This window comes from Macrobrachium nipponense, chromosome 18 (genome assembly GCF_015104395.2).
Source record: "Macrobrachium nipponense isolate FS-2020 chromosome 18, ASM1510439v2, whole genome shotgun sequence".
NCBI classification, from domain to species: Eukaryota; Metazoa; Arthropoda; class Malacostraca; order Decapoda; family Palaemonidae; genus Macrobrachium; species Macrobrachium nipponense.
In genome coordinates this window covers 69929146-69951396 of record NC_087211.1, presented here as the reverse complement: position 1 = coordinate 69951396, position 22251 = coordinate 69929146, and the positions used below count along the sequence as shown (strand labels likewise).

General features: G+C 36.2%; 1 protein-coding gene across 1 annotated transcript in view; it reads left to right on the top strand.

The window, feature by feature from the left end:
• Positions 1-17720, top strand: part of LOC135196802 (acanthoscurrin-1-like) — a 50229-nt gene extending 32509 nt beyond the window's left edge. Inside the window, exon 2 of the mRNA XM_064223591.1 lies at positions 16637-17720. Coding sequence (XP_064079661.1) covers positions 16637-17302 — 666 coding nt within the window. The 3' untranslated portion in view covers positions 17303-17720. The remainder of the gene's footprint in view (positions 1-16636) is intronic.
• The last annotated feature ends 4531 nt before the right edge of the window (positions 17721-22251 follow it).

Here is a 22251-nt window from a genome sequence, read left to right as displayed (position 1 = left end):
TGAAAGCTTATGAATTTGGTCTTTCCAAATTTCAATTTCAAATTTTCAACTTTTCTATCTTTAGAAATGTTTACGTCAGAACAAGAAAGACAAAAATATATAGATAACACGAAAGAAAATACCAAAACAAAATGCTGAAAGATTGATGGAAACAGGAACCACATTTCAAATGTCGCTAGATACTGATGATTAAAACTGATCTGATACTCAATGGCATTATTTTGAAGCGGAATTTCCTTAATATGATTCATTCATCTTCGTTTAATGGAATCTGAAAGCACATCCTAACTTCAAGGGAGAGAAGGGAAAAAATTCTGGCAAAAAAAAAAAAAGAAAGTGTATGTCAAAATATAATTCAAATAATATAAAAGTGGAATATGCAAATGCCAATAATTCTTTGATATAATAATAATTTTTTAAGCTGCAAGAATTTGGATATAATATTGATAATAATTTAGGATAACAGGGCAGTTTATAATCTCTAGTTTCCTTTTCAAAGTGAATGCATGAACAGAAAATGTTTTATTAGGCCCCATTAATTTGCTCTATTGGTAAAAAGAAACTACCCATTAAAGATAAATATGCGGAAATATGAGTGATTACTGAGGTTATAGAGAAGGCAGGGAAAAATTGGTAACACACTAGTCACTCCACTGGCATGTTTAAATATCACAGTTGTCTCTAGTTTATTACCGATTGTGGTTATATAATTGGTCAACACCTCTTCGTGTTTATTACGAGCGAGGTGAAGTCTCACTGGAAACGGGCTCATTTCTGACGGCCCGGCCGCATATTTCCCAAGTCTGGAAGAGTTTTAGGATGGGGAAAATTAGGACCAATCAAAGCGCTTGGAGTTGATCCATGACGTCACAAGCACGCCTTTTAGCTCCCTCCTCAGTCTTATATCCATTACTGCCGCCAGTCACGAGGTCGAAGAAATACTTTCTTCTCAATTTCAGTTTACGGCGTGTATGACATATAGCTCACATTGTGATCAGATGTATCTAAACATAATGCAACACTAATTTAACAACAACATATTCTTCAAATGAGATACACCGTGAAACATATTATGCGTTATTGACTTCTCCCTCTTGTAAATAATATTTTCACATCGCGAATTTCTAAATTATATACATGAAAATGCATGTTTAAAGCCATTTTATAAAGAGTTGCGATAACTCAGGGATGAATCAAACAATATACAAGATGGTAAAAATGATGGTATCTGACCTGTTTGTAGGGGAAGATAGAGAGAGGGATAGGCTTACAATACCAGATTTCTATGTACATATGCTATTTCGTAGTAATGCACATTACTGGGCATTGGCTATTTTCGTAGTAATGCACATTACTGGGCGATTGTATAAAAGCAATAATACTGCGCATTAGTAGGGTCCAATGAACAGGAAGCAGACTGATATAGGTCCCTACTATTTATAGGGACACAGTATCAGCTTCATTCATTAAATTATTTCAAGAGCTAATGTGCCCTTAAGGAAACCAACCTAAGGAAACCTACGGTTTTGTTGTTTTTGGCGATCTAAGTTTAGTCCTAATGTAACCAAATATAGTTATGTGACAAACTCATCCTGTCAGTAGCTAATCTGATTATGGTTGTTTTTCAAGGTGCACTTGATAAGCTGTAGTACAAAAATTGCCTTTTTGAGGTGGATTCCGTTTTCATAAAACCTTCCTGATGTCCTTACCTGATTGGGCTTGTCATTCATTGTGTACAAATATATAAAAAGTTTTATTGAAATTTTTTGCTTTTCATTTTTTTTTTACTTTTCATACATTACGTACAGACAAATAAAAAGTGATAATATAATTCAGCATTGAATATTTTTTAGCAAGCCATTACGTGATTTATTTTTGCTTCAAAATTAATTGTTGACAAAGAAAACACTGATTATTTAATTTAATTCAATATTTTTAGCAAACCTTTCGTACTTGTCATTCAGTTGTGCAAAGAATCAATATGAGTATTTCATCAGTAGTAATACTTTTAGCATATGGAGGAGTACAGTATACAACCTATTTTACGGAGTTACAGTGACTTTTTTACTAACCTGAACTAGAGCGAATTGATGCATAAATTTTATGAGAACTGCGATTTGCTTTAAAGTAAATATGAATGACACTTTTTTTTCAATTCTTTCAACAGAAAATCTTATGCAATATTCAACAATGTATTAATTAAAGCCAGGGATATGAGTTATACTACCATTTCTTCATCCAAGCTCACATCTCAATGGCTAAATGTCTGCCTTAAATTAAGTGCATAATTTTTATTTTTATTTTTTTACACAGATTTTTGGCATTATGCCAAGCACTGGGGGCAACTAAGGCCATTCAGCGCTGAGACGGAAATTGCACGCACGCTGCAAAGACCTTAAGTAATGCCTACATTGCAGCGAATGATGGTGTAACTGACGTCACTATCTCTTTATGGGGTGCATAAATTTGTCATCAAAACTGTATCCTCCACATTTCTTTTAAGCATAAGGCAATTATTAATTTAGTTCTGTACATAATACCTTTTTATAGCCTGAAACAACAGGCAGTAAACGTCCTGAAAAACGTTCCATGCTCCATACTTTTAAATTCGTCACCTTCAAGTCCAAGATTCTTGATGAGAGTCGAAGTCTCGCGAAATTCTTGGCCCTCCTGTCTGTAGTGCTAATTACAGGTCATATACCCATCATTTTTACCATACCATCAAGTTTATCATCTGATGTATTTTTTATTCATACCATTTGTTGTCGCAACTCTTTCTCTTTGGCATGAAACACACAATTTCAAGCATATAATTTAGTTTTTATAACTCGCAATGAAAATATTATTTACGCAGTAAATATCGACTTTGCGAGCAGGAATTAACAGGCACTGAGCATATTACCAAGAGGGAGAAGCCAATAACGCTCAATATATTTCATAGTGTATCTCATTTGAAGAACATATTGTTTACTGAATTAGTGTTGCGGTATATTTTTATATCTCCTGACTAAATGTATAGGTCATACAAGCCGTAAATTGTGAAATAGGGGGAAGTTTTTCCTCGGCATTGTGATTGGCAATAATGGTTATGGGACCGAGTGTAGCTTAAAGGCGTGGCTTGTTGACGTCTTGGTCAGCTAGCTCCACGCGCTTTGATTTGTCCTAATTTTCCCCATCCCTAAACTCTTCCAGACTTGGGAAATATGCGACCCCTGCCCCACGGCTATTCATATCCTCCAAAAAGTATTGAAAGATAAAGGAAAATTCTTTCGGCAGATAAAACCTTACATCTTTATATTTCATCCAATATAAGATTCATTTTTAATTCTAATTTTAATATCATAAATTCACATTTAAATAATGTTTTAATTATTGCCTTAGTCCTGACGCTATTCAAATGCAAATATCGCCAAAAGTATTGAAGATATCAGAAAAATTCGTTCGGCAGATAAACCTTATAAATTTCAATTTAATTCCACATAAGATTTATTTTCAAATCATCAGTCTTACTGGAAACGGGCTCATTTCTGACGGCCCGGCCCGGCCCGGCCCAGCATGGCGTGGCATGGCCCTGCACGGCCCGGCAATGGCCCAGTCCTAACGCCATTCAAATGCTAATATCTCCAAAAGTATCGAAGATAAAGAAAAATTCTTTCGGCAGATAAAGCCTTACATCTTTCAATTTCATCCCATATAAGATTTATTAGGACTATTTGAATGCAATTAACGATAACATTATGAAGCAGAGAGCTCAGAGATACCTCGTTAACCCTTTGATGGTTTAACTTGAAAGCTTTGGCGACTTATCGCCTTCAGGCGTCCCTACTGGTCTGATAGAGTTGATGTCTTTATATATTAATGATTATTTTTGTTAATCAAAATATGCAGCCTTTTCAGTTATTCTGTGACATTTTATTTTAGATGCCTACCAGTTTCTCCTACATAAAAAAAAAAAGGTAGCTTTTACACTTAACTCAGTATGCAATATACATCAGGGTAATATCGTTACCAGGAATCTTAAATTAATTTTCACAACGTTATTGAAATAAAATGTAAAGAGATCAATAGGTTTCCTTAGCTTTCAAATAGTTTCGGTTGGAGATTGAATGACCTCGACCACCTGTTTTATATTTCAGCTCAGTAATGCCATTAGGGGGAATTGTCTTATGTTCAATATGCATGTATGCATGTATGTATGTATGTATATGTATATATGTATGTATATATTATATATATATCTATAGATATATATATTTATATTTATATATATATATATATATATATATACTATAGATATATATAATATATATATATATATGATATATATAGATATATATATATATATAACTTATAAGATTTTCGCTCCTGGTTGGCTCTAGTTTTAATAATGAAGAGGACAGCGAGAAGACTGGAGATCATTTTCTTCTTTTTATTTACACCTACGTTTCAGAATCCTTTCCCATCTTCAGAGTTATAAATAAACTAATAATTAAAAGAAATATAGTTTGTCATTAAGCTAAAAGAAAAATAAAAACTACAAAGTGACTTTAAGCTAAATGTAAATTAAAACACTGATAACTTTAGTAAAAATAGCAGATCCAAATCAAGGAAAAATAAAATAAAAATTGAAAAAATAAACAAAGACAGCGTTATGCCAGACTTACTGTTAAGAGGGTTTGGTTGTTACTGATGGAAAATATCATAGTCAAAAGGTATAGTTAGAGGAATCAAAAACAAGGGGGAGAGAAGAGAGAGAGAGAATGTGAGTAATAGGCAGTTAGGCATATGTAATGGTGTGGAGGTAGTTTTTGGTTGTTTAAGGTAGGAGACAGTTTCTTGATGTAGAGGATTCTAAAAGTAAGGAGCGAAAGACAAGCAGCAGTTTGACAGAGATTTTGAAATTATTATACATAACGTCAGTTTTATATGAATTTGAATGGTTCCTTATGGCCGAAACTTCTTTTGATTTTTAAAATGCAGCCAGTGCGGATAACTGACACCTATATGATAATCGATGCGGACTATCAGTAAGCGTCGGGTGTAGATCCGACTTAATTTCCAAAATTACATTTTGGAAAAGTATACTCATACACAACGAAAGAACGCATCAACTCCGGAAGGGTGTCTTTGAATTTAAAAAGTCAGCCTACTGTTAAAGGGTTGTTGAACACAAATTTGAAATGAACATAGGGGTACAAAGTGCTTAGCGCTGTTGTCAGTTCACGTCTAAAGGCTGCATTTTTTACAAATTGCAATGAAAAATACATTAATTTCTTCGGAACTTGAGGACACAATAAACTGGGCTGATAAATAGTTTAAAAACTTTTTTACAAGTTTTGTCAAAGAGGTCAGAAGGATAACCAGTTATTCTTAAAACATACTTTAAGAACGGCTATTTCATTATGAAAACTATTCCAATCTGAACACAGGGAATGGGCTAATGGGAACTGATAAAAGAAAAAACATCTTTGCCGAATTCAGCTTGAATGTCATAGAGCAGTTTACTAAAAAAGTTAAGACCCAAACCAGTGTACGTCTTTTTCCTAAAAAATACCTGTGAAAAAATCTCCCATTAAAACGTGAAATATTTATGTCCGTAAGTCTGACAGAACGCTGTCTTTGTTAATTTTTTTTTTTTCAATTTTATTTTATTTTTTCTTTGCTTTTGGATCTTTTATTTTACTAAGTTATTCCAGTGTTTTAATTTACTTTTAGCTTAAAGTCACTTTGTAGGTTTTATTTTTCTTTTAGCGTAATGACAAACTATATTTCTTATAATTATTAAGTTATTTTAGCATACTTTTTAATATTGTAAAAATTAATTCTACTTATAGCCCTGAAGATGGGAAAGGATTCCCTAAAAATTTGGTGTAAATAAAAAGAAGAAAGGATCTCCAGTCTTCTCGCTGTCCTCTTCATTATAACTTGACCACGAAGTATATAAAACGTGATGCTATGTATAAGTCAAGGCTTTTTGCCACAAGGCAATTGAAAACGAGGTAGCCAAGAACTTTCGGTCTAGCAACGACCCTTTAACTAAGGCATATCTGATCATACAGAGGAAAAACATAGTAAGTAGGCTTAATATCCAAACTGACATTACAGATTAGCATAAAGGTCGATTTCACTCTACAGAAACGAGGAAACGCCTGAGGGCAAGATAGCGATTTTTAGGCAGCCACTCCTTGGAGGAGCAAAACACGTGGTCAACAGCTGATTCATCCAGAAAACAATACATTTTGAAGAAACAAGGAAGCATATACAGTTATTACCATGAATTTACAAAAATGTTCCCAAATAATGATTGAAAAGACAAAAACAAAAAAAAGGATATAAATATTATCGAGCAAGAAGAGAGAGAGAGAGAGAGAGAGAGAGAGAGAATAACTATATACATGTGGGACTAATTAATTAGTAGTTCATTTATTTTACGAGGTCCTTCATAAACATTTTACAAATATATGGGTCCAAATGGTACATTCCCAGACTAAGATTTAGGTTGCTTTTATTAGTGATTTGTATAATTGCTGATTCCAGTAAATTTCTTGAAACATAATCATTAGATCTAGCATTACAGAGGCATCGCGCCCCAATTAATACAATTGGAGATTTTTCACTCAGATGGGTAACAGTGCATTTGAAGTCTGGGCTGTTCTAACTGAATACATATGCTGCTTAATACGTACACAGATTTTTACTTGACTGACCAACGTAAAAAAGATGGGCAATCCTTACAAGGAATTTTGTAAATGATTTTTTATTTGTTACAGGACTATTCTTAATTAACCAATCTTTAATGGTATTGTTATAAGAGAACACTACATTAACATTAAACGATTTAATATTGATCTTATGGTTTCAAATCCACAAAGTAAGGCAAGCTAAGTACATTTTTAGGCATTTCTTTTTCATTACTAGCAACACTATAAAACTTTCTGTGAGCTTTTTGATAACATAATCAATTATATGAGGTGGGTAGCAGAGATCCTTTCCTATCTTTTTTATGTATTCAATTTTCTTGGTCAAGATATTGTGGACTCGTGATACGCAAAGCACGTAGGAACATAGAAGAATTGAAATTTTAATATTAAGATGGTGGCCAGAATAAAAATGTACATATGTTAATTATTTGTGGGCTTTCTATAAATACTGAATTTTACATTGGAAAGATTCTCTATGTATTAATACATCTAGGAAAGGGTGGATGCATTGTTATTTTTCAATTTCAACAGTGAATTTTATGGATGGCACTAAATTATTCAATTTAGACAATAAATCTATTTACACTGATACCGAACAAGTAAGACTACTAAGATGTCATCTACATATCTGTACCACTTTAAGGGGACAGTGTGATATTCAGGAGGTGTTGTCCTTTCAAAAAATTCCATATATAAGTTTAAAATGGAGAGATGATAAAGGGTTTCCCATGGCCATACCAAAATATTTGTTGGTAATATTCTCCATTAAAATAAATCTGCAATCACAAATACACCCAACTTAATCAATGAAATTATGTGACTAACGGACATAGGTAATTCATGCAATACAAGTTCATTACTTAAATATTCTAGCACAGAGTCAATAGGGACTTTTGTAAACAAGGAACATACATCAAAACTGACAAAGATATCACTAGGATTTAGTACAATGATGTTTAATTTCAATTTTTCCGCAAGATCAAGAGAATTCCGGTGTGTGAATTTAGATACTTTTTTTTTTGTTGAGTTCCTTCCTCCGTTGTTGTCTTGATTCACTGCCAGTTTTTCCAGTCCCGTTTGCTATAGAATTTAAAGAACCTGATGAACCATAGACGGTTCATCAACTATATATATATATATATATATATATATATATATATATATATATATATATATATATATATATATATATATATATATATATATTTATTGGCGATGGCAGTTTTTCTAGGGGCCTTGACGGCCTGATCATCAGGCCGTCAAGACCCCTAGAAAAACTGCATCGCCAATATCTTGCGTTCTGACTCGAAAGCTCTTAGACATTTGTATATCCTTTCCAACCTAGGTTCCAGTCCATCTATCCAGCACTTTTTAGGTTTTCTTTTCCTACTTCAGCCTAGTTATCTATTCCATAGGATTGAACCATCTCACTTAAGATAAAGGGTTTTACCACATTTGGTTATCATCATATTTATTAGCCTTCCAATACTAAGAATTCAGCGACCACATTCCACCCCAATAAAGAAACGTTGGTTCACAAGAATCGCCTCATACATTGTAACTGTGGCTTACATGTTAGCCTCGACTCTTTTCTAAATCTTCAGCAGAGACCTACTACGCTTTCTTTTCATACCTATTCTGTGAATACCCTCTTTTCATATCTTACTACACGGGTCCTGCGTAGGTTTTCTCTTTCATCATCAAAACTAACTTAATAAAAACCACTGGATACTGTGTGTTAAGTTTGATGCCTCTAAGGGCACGTTCTTCCAATCAAGGTTTCTCTCCTATTAATTCTTTAATCTTTTTTGTGATGTAAATATAAGCTTACTTGCAACAATTGTTCAGATTTGACCTCAAAATTTCCTTGGGGAGATTTTACTGCATAAGATACTCGTAAATTTCAGTTTCATTACCCTGAATGCCACATGAATTGCAATCACCTGATTCATCCTGCGTTGGAGAAACATTTAACAATTTTCTAAAATTAGAGACAAACGTTCAAACACAAATCAAGGTAATTAGTGGTAAAAGAATTCAATGTCACTGTCGCCTTCCCCGAGGACTGTGGGGTGTGGCTAAGGACTTTCAGAAAGAGATATTGTTTTAAATAATTTTTTTTGTTTGTTTCATTTCCTGATAGTAATATAAGAGACTATCTTCAGCCCAGGAACTCATAACCCAGCTGTCCCTCGTCCAGCAGAGATCAGTCACACTTGGGACCATGAGAGTCTTGGTAAGTCAATCATTTCAGCAAAGTTGGTGTCACCTAGAATTCTTGTAGCGTTGTCAGTAAGATTTTACTCAACAGGTACATATGAGGATTCAAATTTGTTATATTTTGTCTTTCTATATTTTCATCATTGTTGAACTGAATAGCTACATTATTTTAATACAGGCTCCTTGATATATCTCAGTTAATGTTTTTCGTATTTACCCGACAATCCATTATGATAGTGAACTTTGAGAAACATCTGTTAAATATCGTATCACAAGAGTTTACCGCAAAGCCACTTTTCATAGGAAAATGTTAAATCTAATATCAGTATTACCTGATTGGGGTAACGATGTCATTAGACCTGCACGCGGTGCACTGTAAGGATTCCTACAAAATGTTTCCAGCGTACCTTTGGTCCATAACTGCACTCTGTTTTTTCCCTTACACTTTAGCCACTTTCCCTCTTCCTTTCTGCACATTTGCTGTCCAACCTCTCTGACTACTACTTTTCAGTGCAACTGGTATTTATCACAGTTTCCATCTATTGATCCTTCAAATGAATCTTAATCTTGCTGATCTCTCTATCTTCCGGTCAAGCTGCTTAGAGCCTCTTTTTTTTCGCTATTTTAACCACTGAGTGGATTACTGATCTTCCAAGATTGGCTTTACAACCTAATTTTCATAAGATCAAGATCAAAGTAGAACAATATTTTAATCATTGTGAACGCTTCCCATGGACAACGCGATAAATGCAATATTTTATATATACAGAGAGGACAGTATTTGTTTACTAAATTACCAGGTTAAAAACCTCAGGGCTTTTCTGAAGTTCTTTAATAAAGTTTATGTAACGATAGCTAGATTAAGAATATTTTTATGTACTACACACACAACCACACCACACACACACACACACACATATATATATATATATATATATATATATATATATATATATATATATATATTATATATAGATTTAGATCGTTTATAAATCTATATATAAAATATCTGTCTATCTATCTATCTTATCTATCTATCTATTTATATATACGTATATTATATATATATATATCTATATATATATATATATATATTATATATATATATATACTATATATATATATATAAGCAGTTTTATACATATGAAAATTAGTGCTATTATTTCTATTAAAAATACGATCCAACCAAACTCTCTACTTTCAGATTGGAGCCCTGTTGGTAGCCTTAGTGGCTGCAGAGCAAACGTTCAGCTGACCCTGGAATTGGCTATGGGGGGACTTGGAGGCCTGGGTTATGGTGGCCTGGGGCATGAGGACTCGGTTATGGAGGCTTGGGACTTGGAGGGCTTGGTTATGGAGGCCTTGGACTTGGTGGGGTTAGGACTTAATGGTGGATACGGAGGTGGATATGGAGGCTATGGTGGTCTCTTAAGTGCTGGAAACTACGCCAATGGATACAGCCACTCCACTGGATACAATCATGGAAACCACATTCTAAGGAATATGGAGGAGGCAGAGGACTGTCACATGGCCATCTTAACAAGCACTTGCTCGGCAAACGAAGTGCTGATCCCGAACCAGGTTTAGCTTATGGAGGACTTGGTGACTTGGGAACTGGGTTATGGAGGCCTTGGACTTGGAGGACTGGGATATGGAGGCCTAGGACTTGGTGGGTTAGGCCTTAACGGTGATATGGTGGTGGATATGGAGGCTATGGTGGTCTCTTGAGTGCTGGAAACTATGCCAATGGATACAGCCAACTCCACTGGATACAACCATGGAAACCACATTCTAAACGGATATGGAGGACAGGAGGACTGTCACATGTCATCTTAAACAAACACTTGCTCGGTAAACGAAGTGCTGATCCCGAACCAGGTTAGCCCTTGGAGGACTTGGTGGACTTGGTGGATCAGGAGGACTGGATGGAGGCCATTGGCTATGGAGGTCTTGGTCTTGGTGGACTCGGCCATGGATGGCCTTGGACGTGGAGGACTTGGCTATGGAGGGCTTTGTTGGACGTCGGTGGACTATGGTCATGGCTTAGGCCTTAACTGGACTGGCTATTTGGTGGAGGATCATGGTGGCCGGATGGTGGTCTCTTGGATGGCTGGTAACTATGCCCATGGATACAGTCACTCCACTGGGTACAACCATGGAAACCATATTGGAAATGCCCACAAAGAACTGGGAGGGCTGTCTCATGGGCACACCACATCATAGGAAAGTAAAACGATATTTCTCAGACTTAACAAGAGTCAGAAAGTTGGTGTTTCCAGTGAAATGCCTCTTTCTGGAATGTGTTAAGGATACGGCAATCCCTGCTTCGGTATCAAAGACTTAATCCCCAAGGTTTCTTGATCTTTGTAAAAATGCATTCTGAAATAATATATATTTTTGATTTCATTTGTGGTTTGCTTTAAAACCTCTTCCAGATAAAATAGCTGTCTAAAGTTATTATATGTGGATGTGTATGGGAATTGAAAGCAAAGGAATTTGATCTTTTCTCTATAGGATTCAGTTACAGAATTTACAGATATTCTGTCTTCATTGAAATTTAAAACAACAAAATACTTATATACCTGTACAATTCTCGATTCCCAACAATTTATGTAATACAAGACTTGTAAATAAGGGATACCTAAAACCCAGAAAGACAGAGATGGATAGGTTTAATGATAGAAAGGCTTGCCAAAAATATAGAAAGATAGATAGAATAAGAATACTCCTGAAATATTGAGTTTTAACTGATGACCATATCCTGGGTGGTTTTACATTCATTTGCATTATCTAGAAGAACTTCCTAACTTCAAGTAGAAATAGAAGAATAGTTAATTAAACATGGTTGTATTGCAGTCAACTTTTGCATGAATGGAATGAATGCAAAATGGTTTATCTAGGCCTCATTTACTTGCTTCTTTGATAAAAAAAACTACTCATTAATAATAATATACACCAATAGGAGAAATTATTTGACGTGAGGGTGAATAAAGAAAAAATGGGATATATATGTGTTATCACTCTGGTTATAAATTAATGGTACTGTTCCATCATGAAAATATGGAGCCTCTATATGTTCAACGTATGGTGGATACGGAGGTGGATATGGAGGCTATGGTGGTCTCTTAAGTGCTGGAAACTAAGCCCAACTGGATACAGCCACTCCACTGGATACAATCATGGAAAACCACATTCTAAAGGAATATGGAGGAGCAGGAGGACTGTCACATGGCCATCTTAACAAACACTTGCTCGGCAAACGAAGTGCTGATCCCGAACCAGGTTTAGCTTATGGAGGACTTGGTGGACTTGGAGAACTGGGTTATGGAGGCCTTGGACTTGGAGGACTGGGATATGGAGGCCTAGGACTTGGTGGGTTAGGCCTTAACGGTGGATATGGTGGTGGATATGGAGGCTATGGTGGTCTCTTGAGTGCTGGAAACTATGCCAATGGATACAGCCACTCCACTGGATACAACCATGGAAACCACATTCTAAACGGATATGGGAGGACAGGAGGACTGTCACATGGTCCATCTTAACAAACACTTGCTCGGTAAACGAAGTGCTGATCCCGAACCAGGTTTAGCCCTTGGAGGACTTGGTGGACTTGGTGGACTAGGCTATGGGAGGTCTTGGTCTTGGTGGACTTGGCCATGGAGGCCTTGGACTTGGAGGACTTGGCTATGGAGGGCTTGGACTCGGTGGACTAGGTCATGGCTTAGGCCTTAATGCTGGATTTGGTGGAGGATATGGTGGCCATGGTGGTCTCTTGGATGCTGGTAACTATGCCCATGGATACAGTCACTCCACTGGGTACAACCATGGAAACCATATTGGAAATGCCCACAAAGAACTGGGAGGGCTTGTTTCTCATGGGCACACCACATCATAGGAAAGTAAAACAGATATTTCTCAGACTAACAAGACGTCAGAAAGTTGGTGTTTCCAGTGAAATGCCTCTTTCTAATGTGTTAAGGATACGGCAATCCTGCTTCGGTATCAAAGACTTAATCCCCAAGTTTAAGTTCTTGATCTATGTAAAAATGCATTCTGAAATAATATATATTTTTGATTTCATTTGTGGTTTGCTTTAAAACCTCTTCCAGATAAAATAGCTGGTCTAAAGTTATTATATGTGGTGTATGGGAATTGAAAGCAAAGGAATTTGATCTTTTCTCTATAGGATTCAGTTACAGAATTTACAGATATTCTGTCTTCATTGAAATTTAAATAAAACAACAAAATACTTATATACCTGTACAATTCCGATTCCCAACAATTTATGTAATACAAGACTTGTAAATAAGGGATACCTAAAACCCAGAAAGACAGAGATGGATAGGTTTAATGATAGAAAGGCTGCCAAATATAGAAAGATAGATAGAAATAAGAATTACTCCTGAAATATTGAGTTTTACTGATGACCATATCCTGGGTTTTGACATTCATTTGCATTATCTAGAAGAACTTCCTAACTTCAAGTAGAAATAGAAGAATAGTTAATTAAAACATGGTTGTATTGCAGTCAACTTTTGCATGAATGGAATGAATGCAAAATGGTTTATCTAGGCCTCATTTACTTGCTTCTTTGATAAAAAAAACTACTCATTAATAATAATATACACCAATAGGAGAAATTATTTGACGTGAGGGTGAATAAAGAAAAAATGGGATATATATGTGTTATCACTCTGGTTATAAATTAATGGTACTGTTCCATCATGAAAATATGGAGCCTCTATATGTTCAACGATATGGTACTCCAGACTCCTACCAGTTTCCCCTACATAGGGCAAATATTGTATATCTTATTTAACATAAAACAAGGATAGGATCATTACCTGAATTCAAAGATAAAATTTTATTTTTCTTCTAATGTTCTTATCGTAAGGAAAAGAATGCTTATTTATATTGCAAGTGATTTACTTCTAATTTTTGGTAGCATTTAAATGACCTTGCACACCGTTTTCTTTTCAGCTTGGAAACATCATTAAAAGAAACCACGTAATAATTAGAATACTCTCTGAGGCCCTGAGCAATGAATTGTTTGTGTTAGTTATTATACTATGAAGGGTTGTAGTCAAATTAGGAAAAGCTATAAGACCTGCAAACTCATTCCAAAAGATTTGCTGTAAATTAGAATGTTATTTCTCACTTGACCTACTCCAGTGGTTCTCAGACATTTTTGGCCCATCCAGGCTTTCACCACATGTCAGAATATCATCCTACCCCCTTTCCAAATTTTCTTCCTCAAAAGGTGCATTTTATATAATATGCAACAAAACACTAACACAAACACACAAGCTAGCAGAGAGACATAAGTATATCTTAGTTTTACCAGAACACTGGGCTGATTGACAGCTCTCCTAGGGCTGGCCCGAAAGATTAGATATTTTTACGTGCCTAGGAACCAATTGGTTACCTAGCAACGGGATCTACAGCTTAATGTGGGATCCGAACCACGTTTATATCGAGAAGTGAATTTCTATCACCAGAAATAAATTCGTCTGATCAGCGTTGGCCTAGATGATGATCGACTTCGGACCACCGGATTAGTAACCGAGCACGAATCCACTCGCCAACGTGTGGAACTTCGCTAGCAGAGCGAAAGCCCAGCGTGACCCCCCTCATTGGTGTGGACCAATGCACACTGTGTTTTATGTGGTCCTAGAGCCAGTTTAAGTCTGCCAATCTGTGGTCACAATTCCTGCCCTGAAACTCTGAAATTCCTATCTAGGGGAGAATTCCCCCTGGTTGAGAACCACTTACGTCCAACCGCCTTAATAGAGAAAAGAGGAACAAAGGAATATTACTGGTATTCAGCTGCGGTTCCATATATGTATAAAAAACAAGATAGTTGTCTGCCACATGATACTTCACCTGTCGAGTCCTACATGAAATCTATTTGGAGACAGCTAACCAAATATTATCTGGTTCCTATACCTACACAGAAGGGTCATCATCAGTAAGGCAAGCCCCCTATACACATTCGGAGCACACTGTAGTTTCTTTTAATTATGGCTCATCCTTTCCCACCTAAATTCTACCTCATCTATCTAGTACTTTCTTCTCCTCTTTTAGCCTAGCAATTTCTAATTTTACCCCCTTTTTTCTGACCTAGTATAGTTACCTGTCCCTTCTGCAGGACCGAACCACCTTTCCTTTAAGCTACCATTTCTTATCACTTTTATGCATCACCACATTTCTTACCCTTTTCTTTTCATTACTATAAATTTTATTCTTGAATTCCAAGAGTTTCAATAACCACATTCCACATCATGAAGGGGGCTTGGCTTTACATTCAGCTGATACATTCCCAACCATGGTTTCATTAGATGTCAATTCTCTTCTAATATTTTGTACTGTTCTTGCTTCCCTCTTTTATCACCAGTTTTTGGTGAATTATCTCTTTTCATTCACTACCATAGCTTCTATTCAGATTTTCCCCTTTACCGTAAAAAATTCTGACACAACTGTTTTGTAGCAAACACATTGAAATAATACCCTCTTCCCTGCTACCAAACACAGTCAAGTTTTAATAATCTAAGACTGCCTTTACCAATTAAAGTTCCTTTCCCCACAAACTGATTATTTGTGGTATCGATGTAAGCACACTTCCATCAACAGCTTGAGTATTCATTTTCCACCAGACATTTCTATGAGAGATTTTACTGCATACGCTAAATTTCTGTCTCACTACCACGAATGTCTCATGGGTTATAATCGCCTGATTCATCCAGTGGTCTTTAAAACTTTTTAAGAATTTTCTAAAAAATAGAGACCAACAATCTACGGAAATCAAGGTAATTAGTGGTTAAAAGGGCTCAGTGTCAGTGTCACCATCCCAGAGGACTGAGGGTGTGGCTAAAGATTTTTAGGAAAACAGATTTTGTTAGTACTTTTTTTATTTTATTTTTTTTACTTCCTGCTTGTATATAAGAAACCGACCTCATCCAAGGAAGTCATAACCCAATCGTCCCTCAGCCTGCTGAGATCAGAAAACACGTGGGACCATGAGAAGTCTTGGTAAGTCTACTATTTTCCCAAAACTCAGTGTTACAAAACAAAACTGACAGGCTTTACGTTAGCGTTTTACTTAACTAAAAACGTAGACGACTTCAGTTTTGCTTATAACATCAAGCAGTTAGTGTAATAAAAGAAGGTAAAATGCTTAAACGATAGAGAATGTAAAAATTCTCAAGTTCTATTCACAGAATACTTGTGATTTTCACGTTTTGGTTTAAGAGATAAGCTTCTGATATGTATTTACTTATATACTTGACCAACGCCAAATTTCACCCAGCTACAGTAGCAACACATTGTTATCTTGAATAGGGGCACTCTGACATATCTTTGTATAATTTTTGCATATGCGTACATAATCTCACTCGTACTTTGATTAAATACCAATAAGTCTATTACATCGACAGTGACGGCAACAGTCACTTTTCATAGAGAAAAGGTTAAATTACAATACCGTAACATCTAATTGTTGAATACTCTACACGGACGTTATGACAAAATGCAGGGCTATTTTCAATGTAAAACATTAAAATATATATTATTAATATTCCCATGTTTTAAACCTCAGGTTTCATCAAAAACTCTATCAAATTTCATGTATTTTAGCTAGAGTATGTATCTGTATCTTACAATAAGAAAAATAAAATACTCAGTATTTCTTAGGATTTTAGTCATTTTTGTTCTTCCAGATTGGAGTCCTGTTGGTAGCCTTCGTGGCTGCAGAGCAGAAACGTTCAGCTGACCCTGGAATTGGTTATGGGGGACTTGGAGGGATTGGACTCCTTGGAGGGTTAGGAGGTCTCGGCCATGGCTTAGGACTCAATGGAGGATATGGTGGTGGGTATGGTGGTTATGGTGGTCTCCTGAGCGCTGGTAATTATGCTAACGGATACAGCCACTCCACTGGATACAACCATGGAAACTACATTGGAAACCAATATGGAGGTCTGGGTGGGATCTCACATGGTCACCTTAACAAACACTTGCTCGGCAAACGAAGTGCTGATCCCGAGCCAGGATTAGCACTTGGAGGACTTGGAGGACTGGGTTATGGAGGCCTTGGACTTGGAGGACTGGGATATGGGGGCCTAGGACTTGGTGGGTTAGGACTTAACGGCGGATACGGTGGTGGATACGGAGGCTATGGTGGTCTCTTGAGTGCTGGAAACTACGCCAATGGATACAGCCACTCCACTGGATACAACCATGGAAACCACATTCTAAACGGATATGGAGGAGCAGGAGGACTGTCACATGGTCATCTTAACAAGCACTTGCTCGGCAAACGAAGCGCTGATCCCGAACCAGGTTTAGCCCTTGGAGGACTTGGTGGACTTGGTGGACTTGGTGGCTAGGCTATGGAGGAGGGCTTGCTGGACTTGGTGGACTTGGTTATGGAGGCTTTGGAACTTGGAGGGCTTGGATATGGAGGCCTTGGATATGGTGGACTTGGTTATGGAGGCCTTGGACTTGGCGGACTTGGATATGGTGGCTAATGTGATCTCTTGTACGCCAGTAATTATCCACATGGATACAGTCGCTTCAATGAATGCATCCATATTGGTAATTCACATAAAGTATTGAGTGGACTGTCACAATGACACGCTAACTTCGTAGGAAAGTAAATTGCTACTTTTTAGATTGCAAAGAAAATAAAATTGGTTTTCCAGTAAAATGCATCTTTTTGGAACGTGCTGTTATGATAAGCCTGCTTTGGAATCACGGAAAAACGAGTCCAGACTATTGAGATATTTTTTTGTAAATACTTTAATCTCGTACGGTTCTAATCCTTGTAAAATGCATTTTTGATAAAAAATAAATGTTTTAACCTAATGTATTGTTTACTTTAAAACCTCTTCCAGTTAAAATAGCTGTCTGAAGTTGCGTACTGGACAGTGAAAATCGAAGAAGTTGGTCTTTCCTATATAAATCACCTCAAGAAGTTCTTTTTAGGATAAGATGAGGATTCGCCTAAAACTTCTAAATGCAAAACACCTTAAACCATAGAAGGACAGACAGAGAAAGGGGAGTTAACAGCCAGACTGAATGAAAATCATAAATAGTATGATATAAATACGAATCATATTTGAAATGTCCCTTGATGCTTGTGATTAAATTCTGAATTCTGATATCGAATTAATTACATGAAAAGGAATTTCCTAAATAAATGCTTCATTACTTTTGAAAAAAATGGAAAGCGCACTTCTACTTCAAATGGAAAAATGTAAAAAAAGCAGATAAAAGCAAGGATCTATGACAAAACAGCATTGACAAGAATCCTGTTGTCATTTGTGTTGTTAAAATACATTCTTATTGGAAACGTGGAATATACAATTTCAAGAATACTTTTGCACATAAATACTTAATGTCCTTGGGTTATAGAATTCAGAAATAACAACAACTGTGATAATGATGATATAGGATATAAGATCATTGAAAATAAATGCAACTGTAAAAATTTGAGGAATCGTAAACTTTTACTAATACTACTGCCCTTTCATTAAAAAAAAATGGAAAAATACAACATGCATTATTTATGCCAAGTTAACATGGCACGCATATTTTCTTATGATAAGTCTGCTTCTTCGATTAAAATACTTCCCATTAAAGATATCTAGCAATATTATTATCATTATTGTTATTAGTATTCAGAAGATGAAACCTATTCATATGGAACTGCCACACAGGAACCATTGATATGAAATTCAAGCTTCCAAAGAATATGGTGTTCATTAGGGAGAAGTAAGAGGAAGTAAAGGGAAATACAGAAATAATAGATACCACTACTTAAAAAAGAAAAATAATAAACTGATAATAAATCGATAAAAATCTATCAAAATGTAAAACCAGTATTAGGGTAGTAATGCATTGTATTTCCGCTGGAACCTTAAGTAATTATGTCAAGCACCTTCCTTAAAATCTATACATTTTACAAATTTCTTTTGGAATGATTAAATAAAGTTTATACGTGACCTATATTCATATTTTTACAAAAACTTTCTTTTATAAAACTGGACCCCGTAATGTTTATTTCCAATACATTATTGCAATCAATTACTTTTTTTGTCCCTTCCAAGTTGATTGCATGATTATTTTCAACATGTACAAGAATCCTACTGTCCACCTGAGTGCATTCTATTAAGATTTCTTGATTTTCTTCAACCGATATAAAACTTGTCACAAGATTAACAGGGTTTTGATATACACATCCTTTAGTGCTGCCATGAGAGTTCTTTATAAGGGCCTGTTTCTTTATATTACTGTTCTTAAAGGTTGCATTTACTCCAAACTTCTTAACTAAATAGATGGGGGATATCTTTGAAATTATTATTATATGGTAGTGGACGCAGGTTTCTATGTATTGCAAGTTTTTATGTTTTCATCATAAAATTCCTTTGCCGATCTTTGTGTAATGTCTAATACAGAATTGGACGTGCTAATTTCTTGCCTGCCTTCCTGCTTATGCCTGTCGTATCACATTATACATAAAGATCAGAATGATATTCATTCATTCTTTAGGTTGAAAAAGATTTTATTCTTTATATAATACCCTCCCATGCCTACCTTCTACCATTACTTTTATTTCCTTGTTCTTTCTGATTTGAGCTTGCTAAAGTAAAAGGATTGCCAGTCTCATCAACCAAACGCTGGTACACACACACATACACACACACACACACAAGGATGGGCGTTTCACACAGAAAGACAAATAAACTAAACACATGTCCTCTGAAAGAAGGTCTTATGAACAGTATATCCCCACATTCCTTCAGTAGCGCATGGAAATATTTTGATAGCTTCCTAAAAATAGTTACAAAACATCATTGGAAACGAAGGCCATAAGCGTTTAGGAAAATTCCAGGGTCAACGTCCTTTCTCAGAAAAATGTGGGTGGGACTAAGGAGAATTAAGAAAAGAATTATAAATTTTTATGAGACCACTGAATATAACAAACTATCCTCATCCTGGGAATTCATAACTCAGTTGCCCTTCTCCTGATGGGATCAGTAACACGTGGGGACCATGAGAGTCTACAGTTTCACTGAAAGTCGTGTTCTACCGAGAACAGTTTTAGGCTTCCTCTTTATAATACAAACTCAGGAACATGGAATATTTCACTTTTGCTTATACACTTAATGGTTGCTGGAAAGCTAGAAGGCACAACATGGAACATGTGGCATAGCTTTAGAAAGATATTGTTATCATTTTGAACATTTAGACTTTCATGGGCATTGATTATATAAAATGGTATCTGATATGTGCAACAATGTGAATATTGGTTAATATCCTATATTTTCAAACCTCAGTTGATTTTAAAAACTTTTTATTGCACTCTAAGTAGTTTTAGGAAGATTCTGTAACTAATAACTTTATATGTGCACTAAACAAAACATTATATAGAAATAATATTTTTTTTTGCGATTTTAATCATAATTTTTTCATTCAGATTGGAGTCCTGTTGGTAGCCTTTCGTGGCTGCAGAGCGAGAAACGTTCAGCTGACCCTGGAATTGGTCATGGGGGACTTGGAGGACTCGTAGGAATAGGAGCTCCTTTGGAGGGTTAGAAGGCCTCGGCCATGGCTTAGGACCCAGTGGAGGGGATATGGTGGTCGGTATGGTGGTTATGGTGGTCTCCTGAGAGCTGGTAATTATGCTAACGGATACAGCCCATTCCACTGGATACAACCATGGAACTACATTGGAAACCAATATGGAGGTCTGGGTGGGATCTCACATGGTCATCCTTAACAAACACTTGTCGGCCAAAAACGAAGTGCTGATCCCGAGCCCGGATTAGCACTTGGAGGACTTGGAGGACTGGGTTATGGAGGCCTTGGACTTGGAGGACTGGGATATGGGGCCTAGGAACTTGGGTGGGATAGGACTTAACGGCGGATACGGTGGTGGATACGGAGGCTATGGTGGTCTCTTGAGTGCTGGAAACTACGCCAACGGATACAGCCACTCCACTGGATACAACCATGGAAACCACATTCTAAACGGATATGGAGGAGCAGGAGGACTGTCACATGGTCATCTTAACAAGCACTTGCTCGGCAAACGAAGCGCTGATCCCGAACCAGGTTTAGCCCTTGGAGGGGACTTGGTGGACTAGGCTATGGAGGCCTTGGGCTTGGCGGGCTAGGTTATGGCTTAGGCCTCAATAATGGATATGGTGGAGGATATGGTGGTCTCTGAGTGCTGGAACTATGGCAATGGATATAAGCCATTCTACGGATACACCATGGAAAACACATTGGAAATGCTTACAGTGGATTGGGAGAGCTTTCACACAGACACGCCAACATCATAGGAAAGTGAACGGTTTATCTTTAACCTATACTGGAATGAAGGAGGCTGGTGTTTCCACTGAAGCAGCTTTTTTCTTTTTTTGGAAACCAATAAGAGTTTGACAACCCTAGCTACTTTGTCACAGAAGAATCAGCCCAGACTGTTAATATCCTTCTAATGTATATATTGCAATCTTTCATTTATAAGTTTCATTGTAAACAAATGTTTTGAAAATATACATATACTGTAGCCAGCGAAGTGGTTTTACTATCAAAACTCCTTCTTTAGATGATAGGCCTAAAGTTACTATACATATATATATATATATATATATATATATATATATATATATATCTATATTATATATATATATATATATATATATATATATATATATAGTATAAGGTAGGGGAGACATGATGGGCAGCACCGGGCTCCAGCGCAGCGTAGAGAGCACACCTCAAACTCATAATTAGATCATTCTTTCATGGAAGACGAAACGTTGGCAAAGCAAATCATGTCCGTTCTATTTTGTTTTATTAATAATTTTTTAAGCAAACCTATTATCCTTCTTTGTATAGAATAAACAACCTCTTTCATATTTATCAGCGAGGATACCATTGACCATATAAGGGAAATTCTATTTCGAAATCATGGCATTCAAGTATTTACTCCCGGGCTTGAGTATCGACATCAGAAGATTTAATCATCGTTGTGTTTATCATTTATAATCAAACTTGGGGGACCTGGCATGAAACAGAGGAGAAAAACATCAAAAAGATTTTGGAATGAATGTTGATAACCAAAGTGCCATCACGAACAAATGAATAATCGCAATGTGGAACGAAATTAATGAATGAATTAATACATGATGACTGGTGGAAAGGGAAATTTAGCATTTAACATTAATTTGAGAGAGAGAGCCAGTTACAATAAACACATGATTTACTAAAATGAATAAACTAGGGCACTCGGTAGACAGTCACTTGATCGGCTGCTCTTGGGAACAGA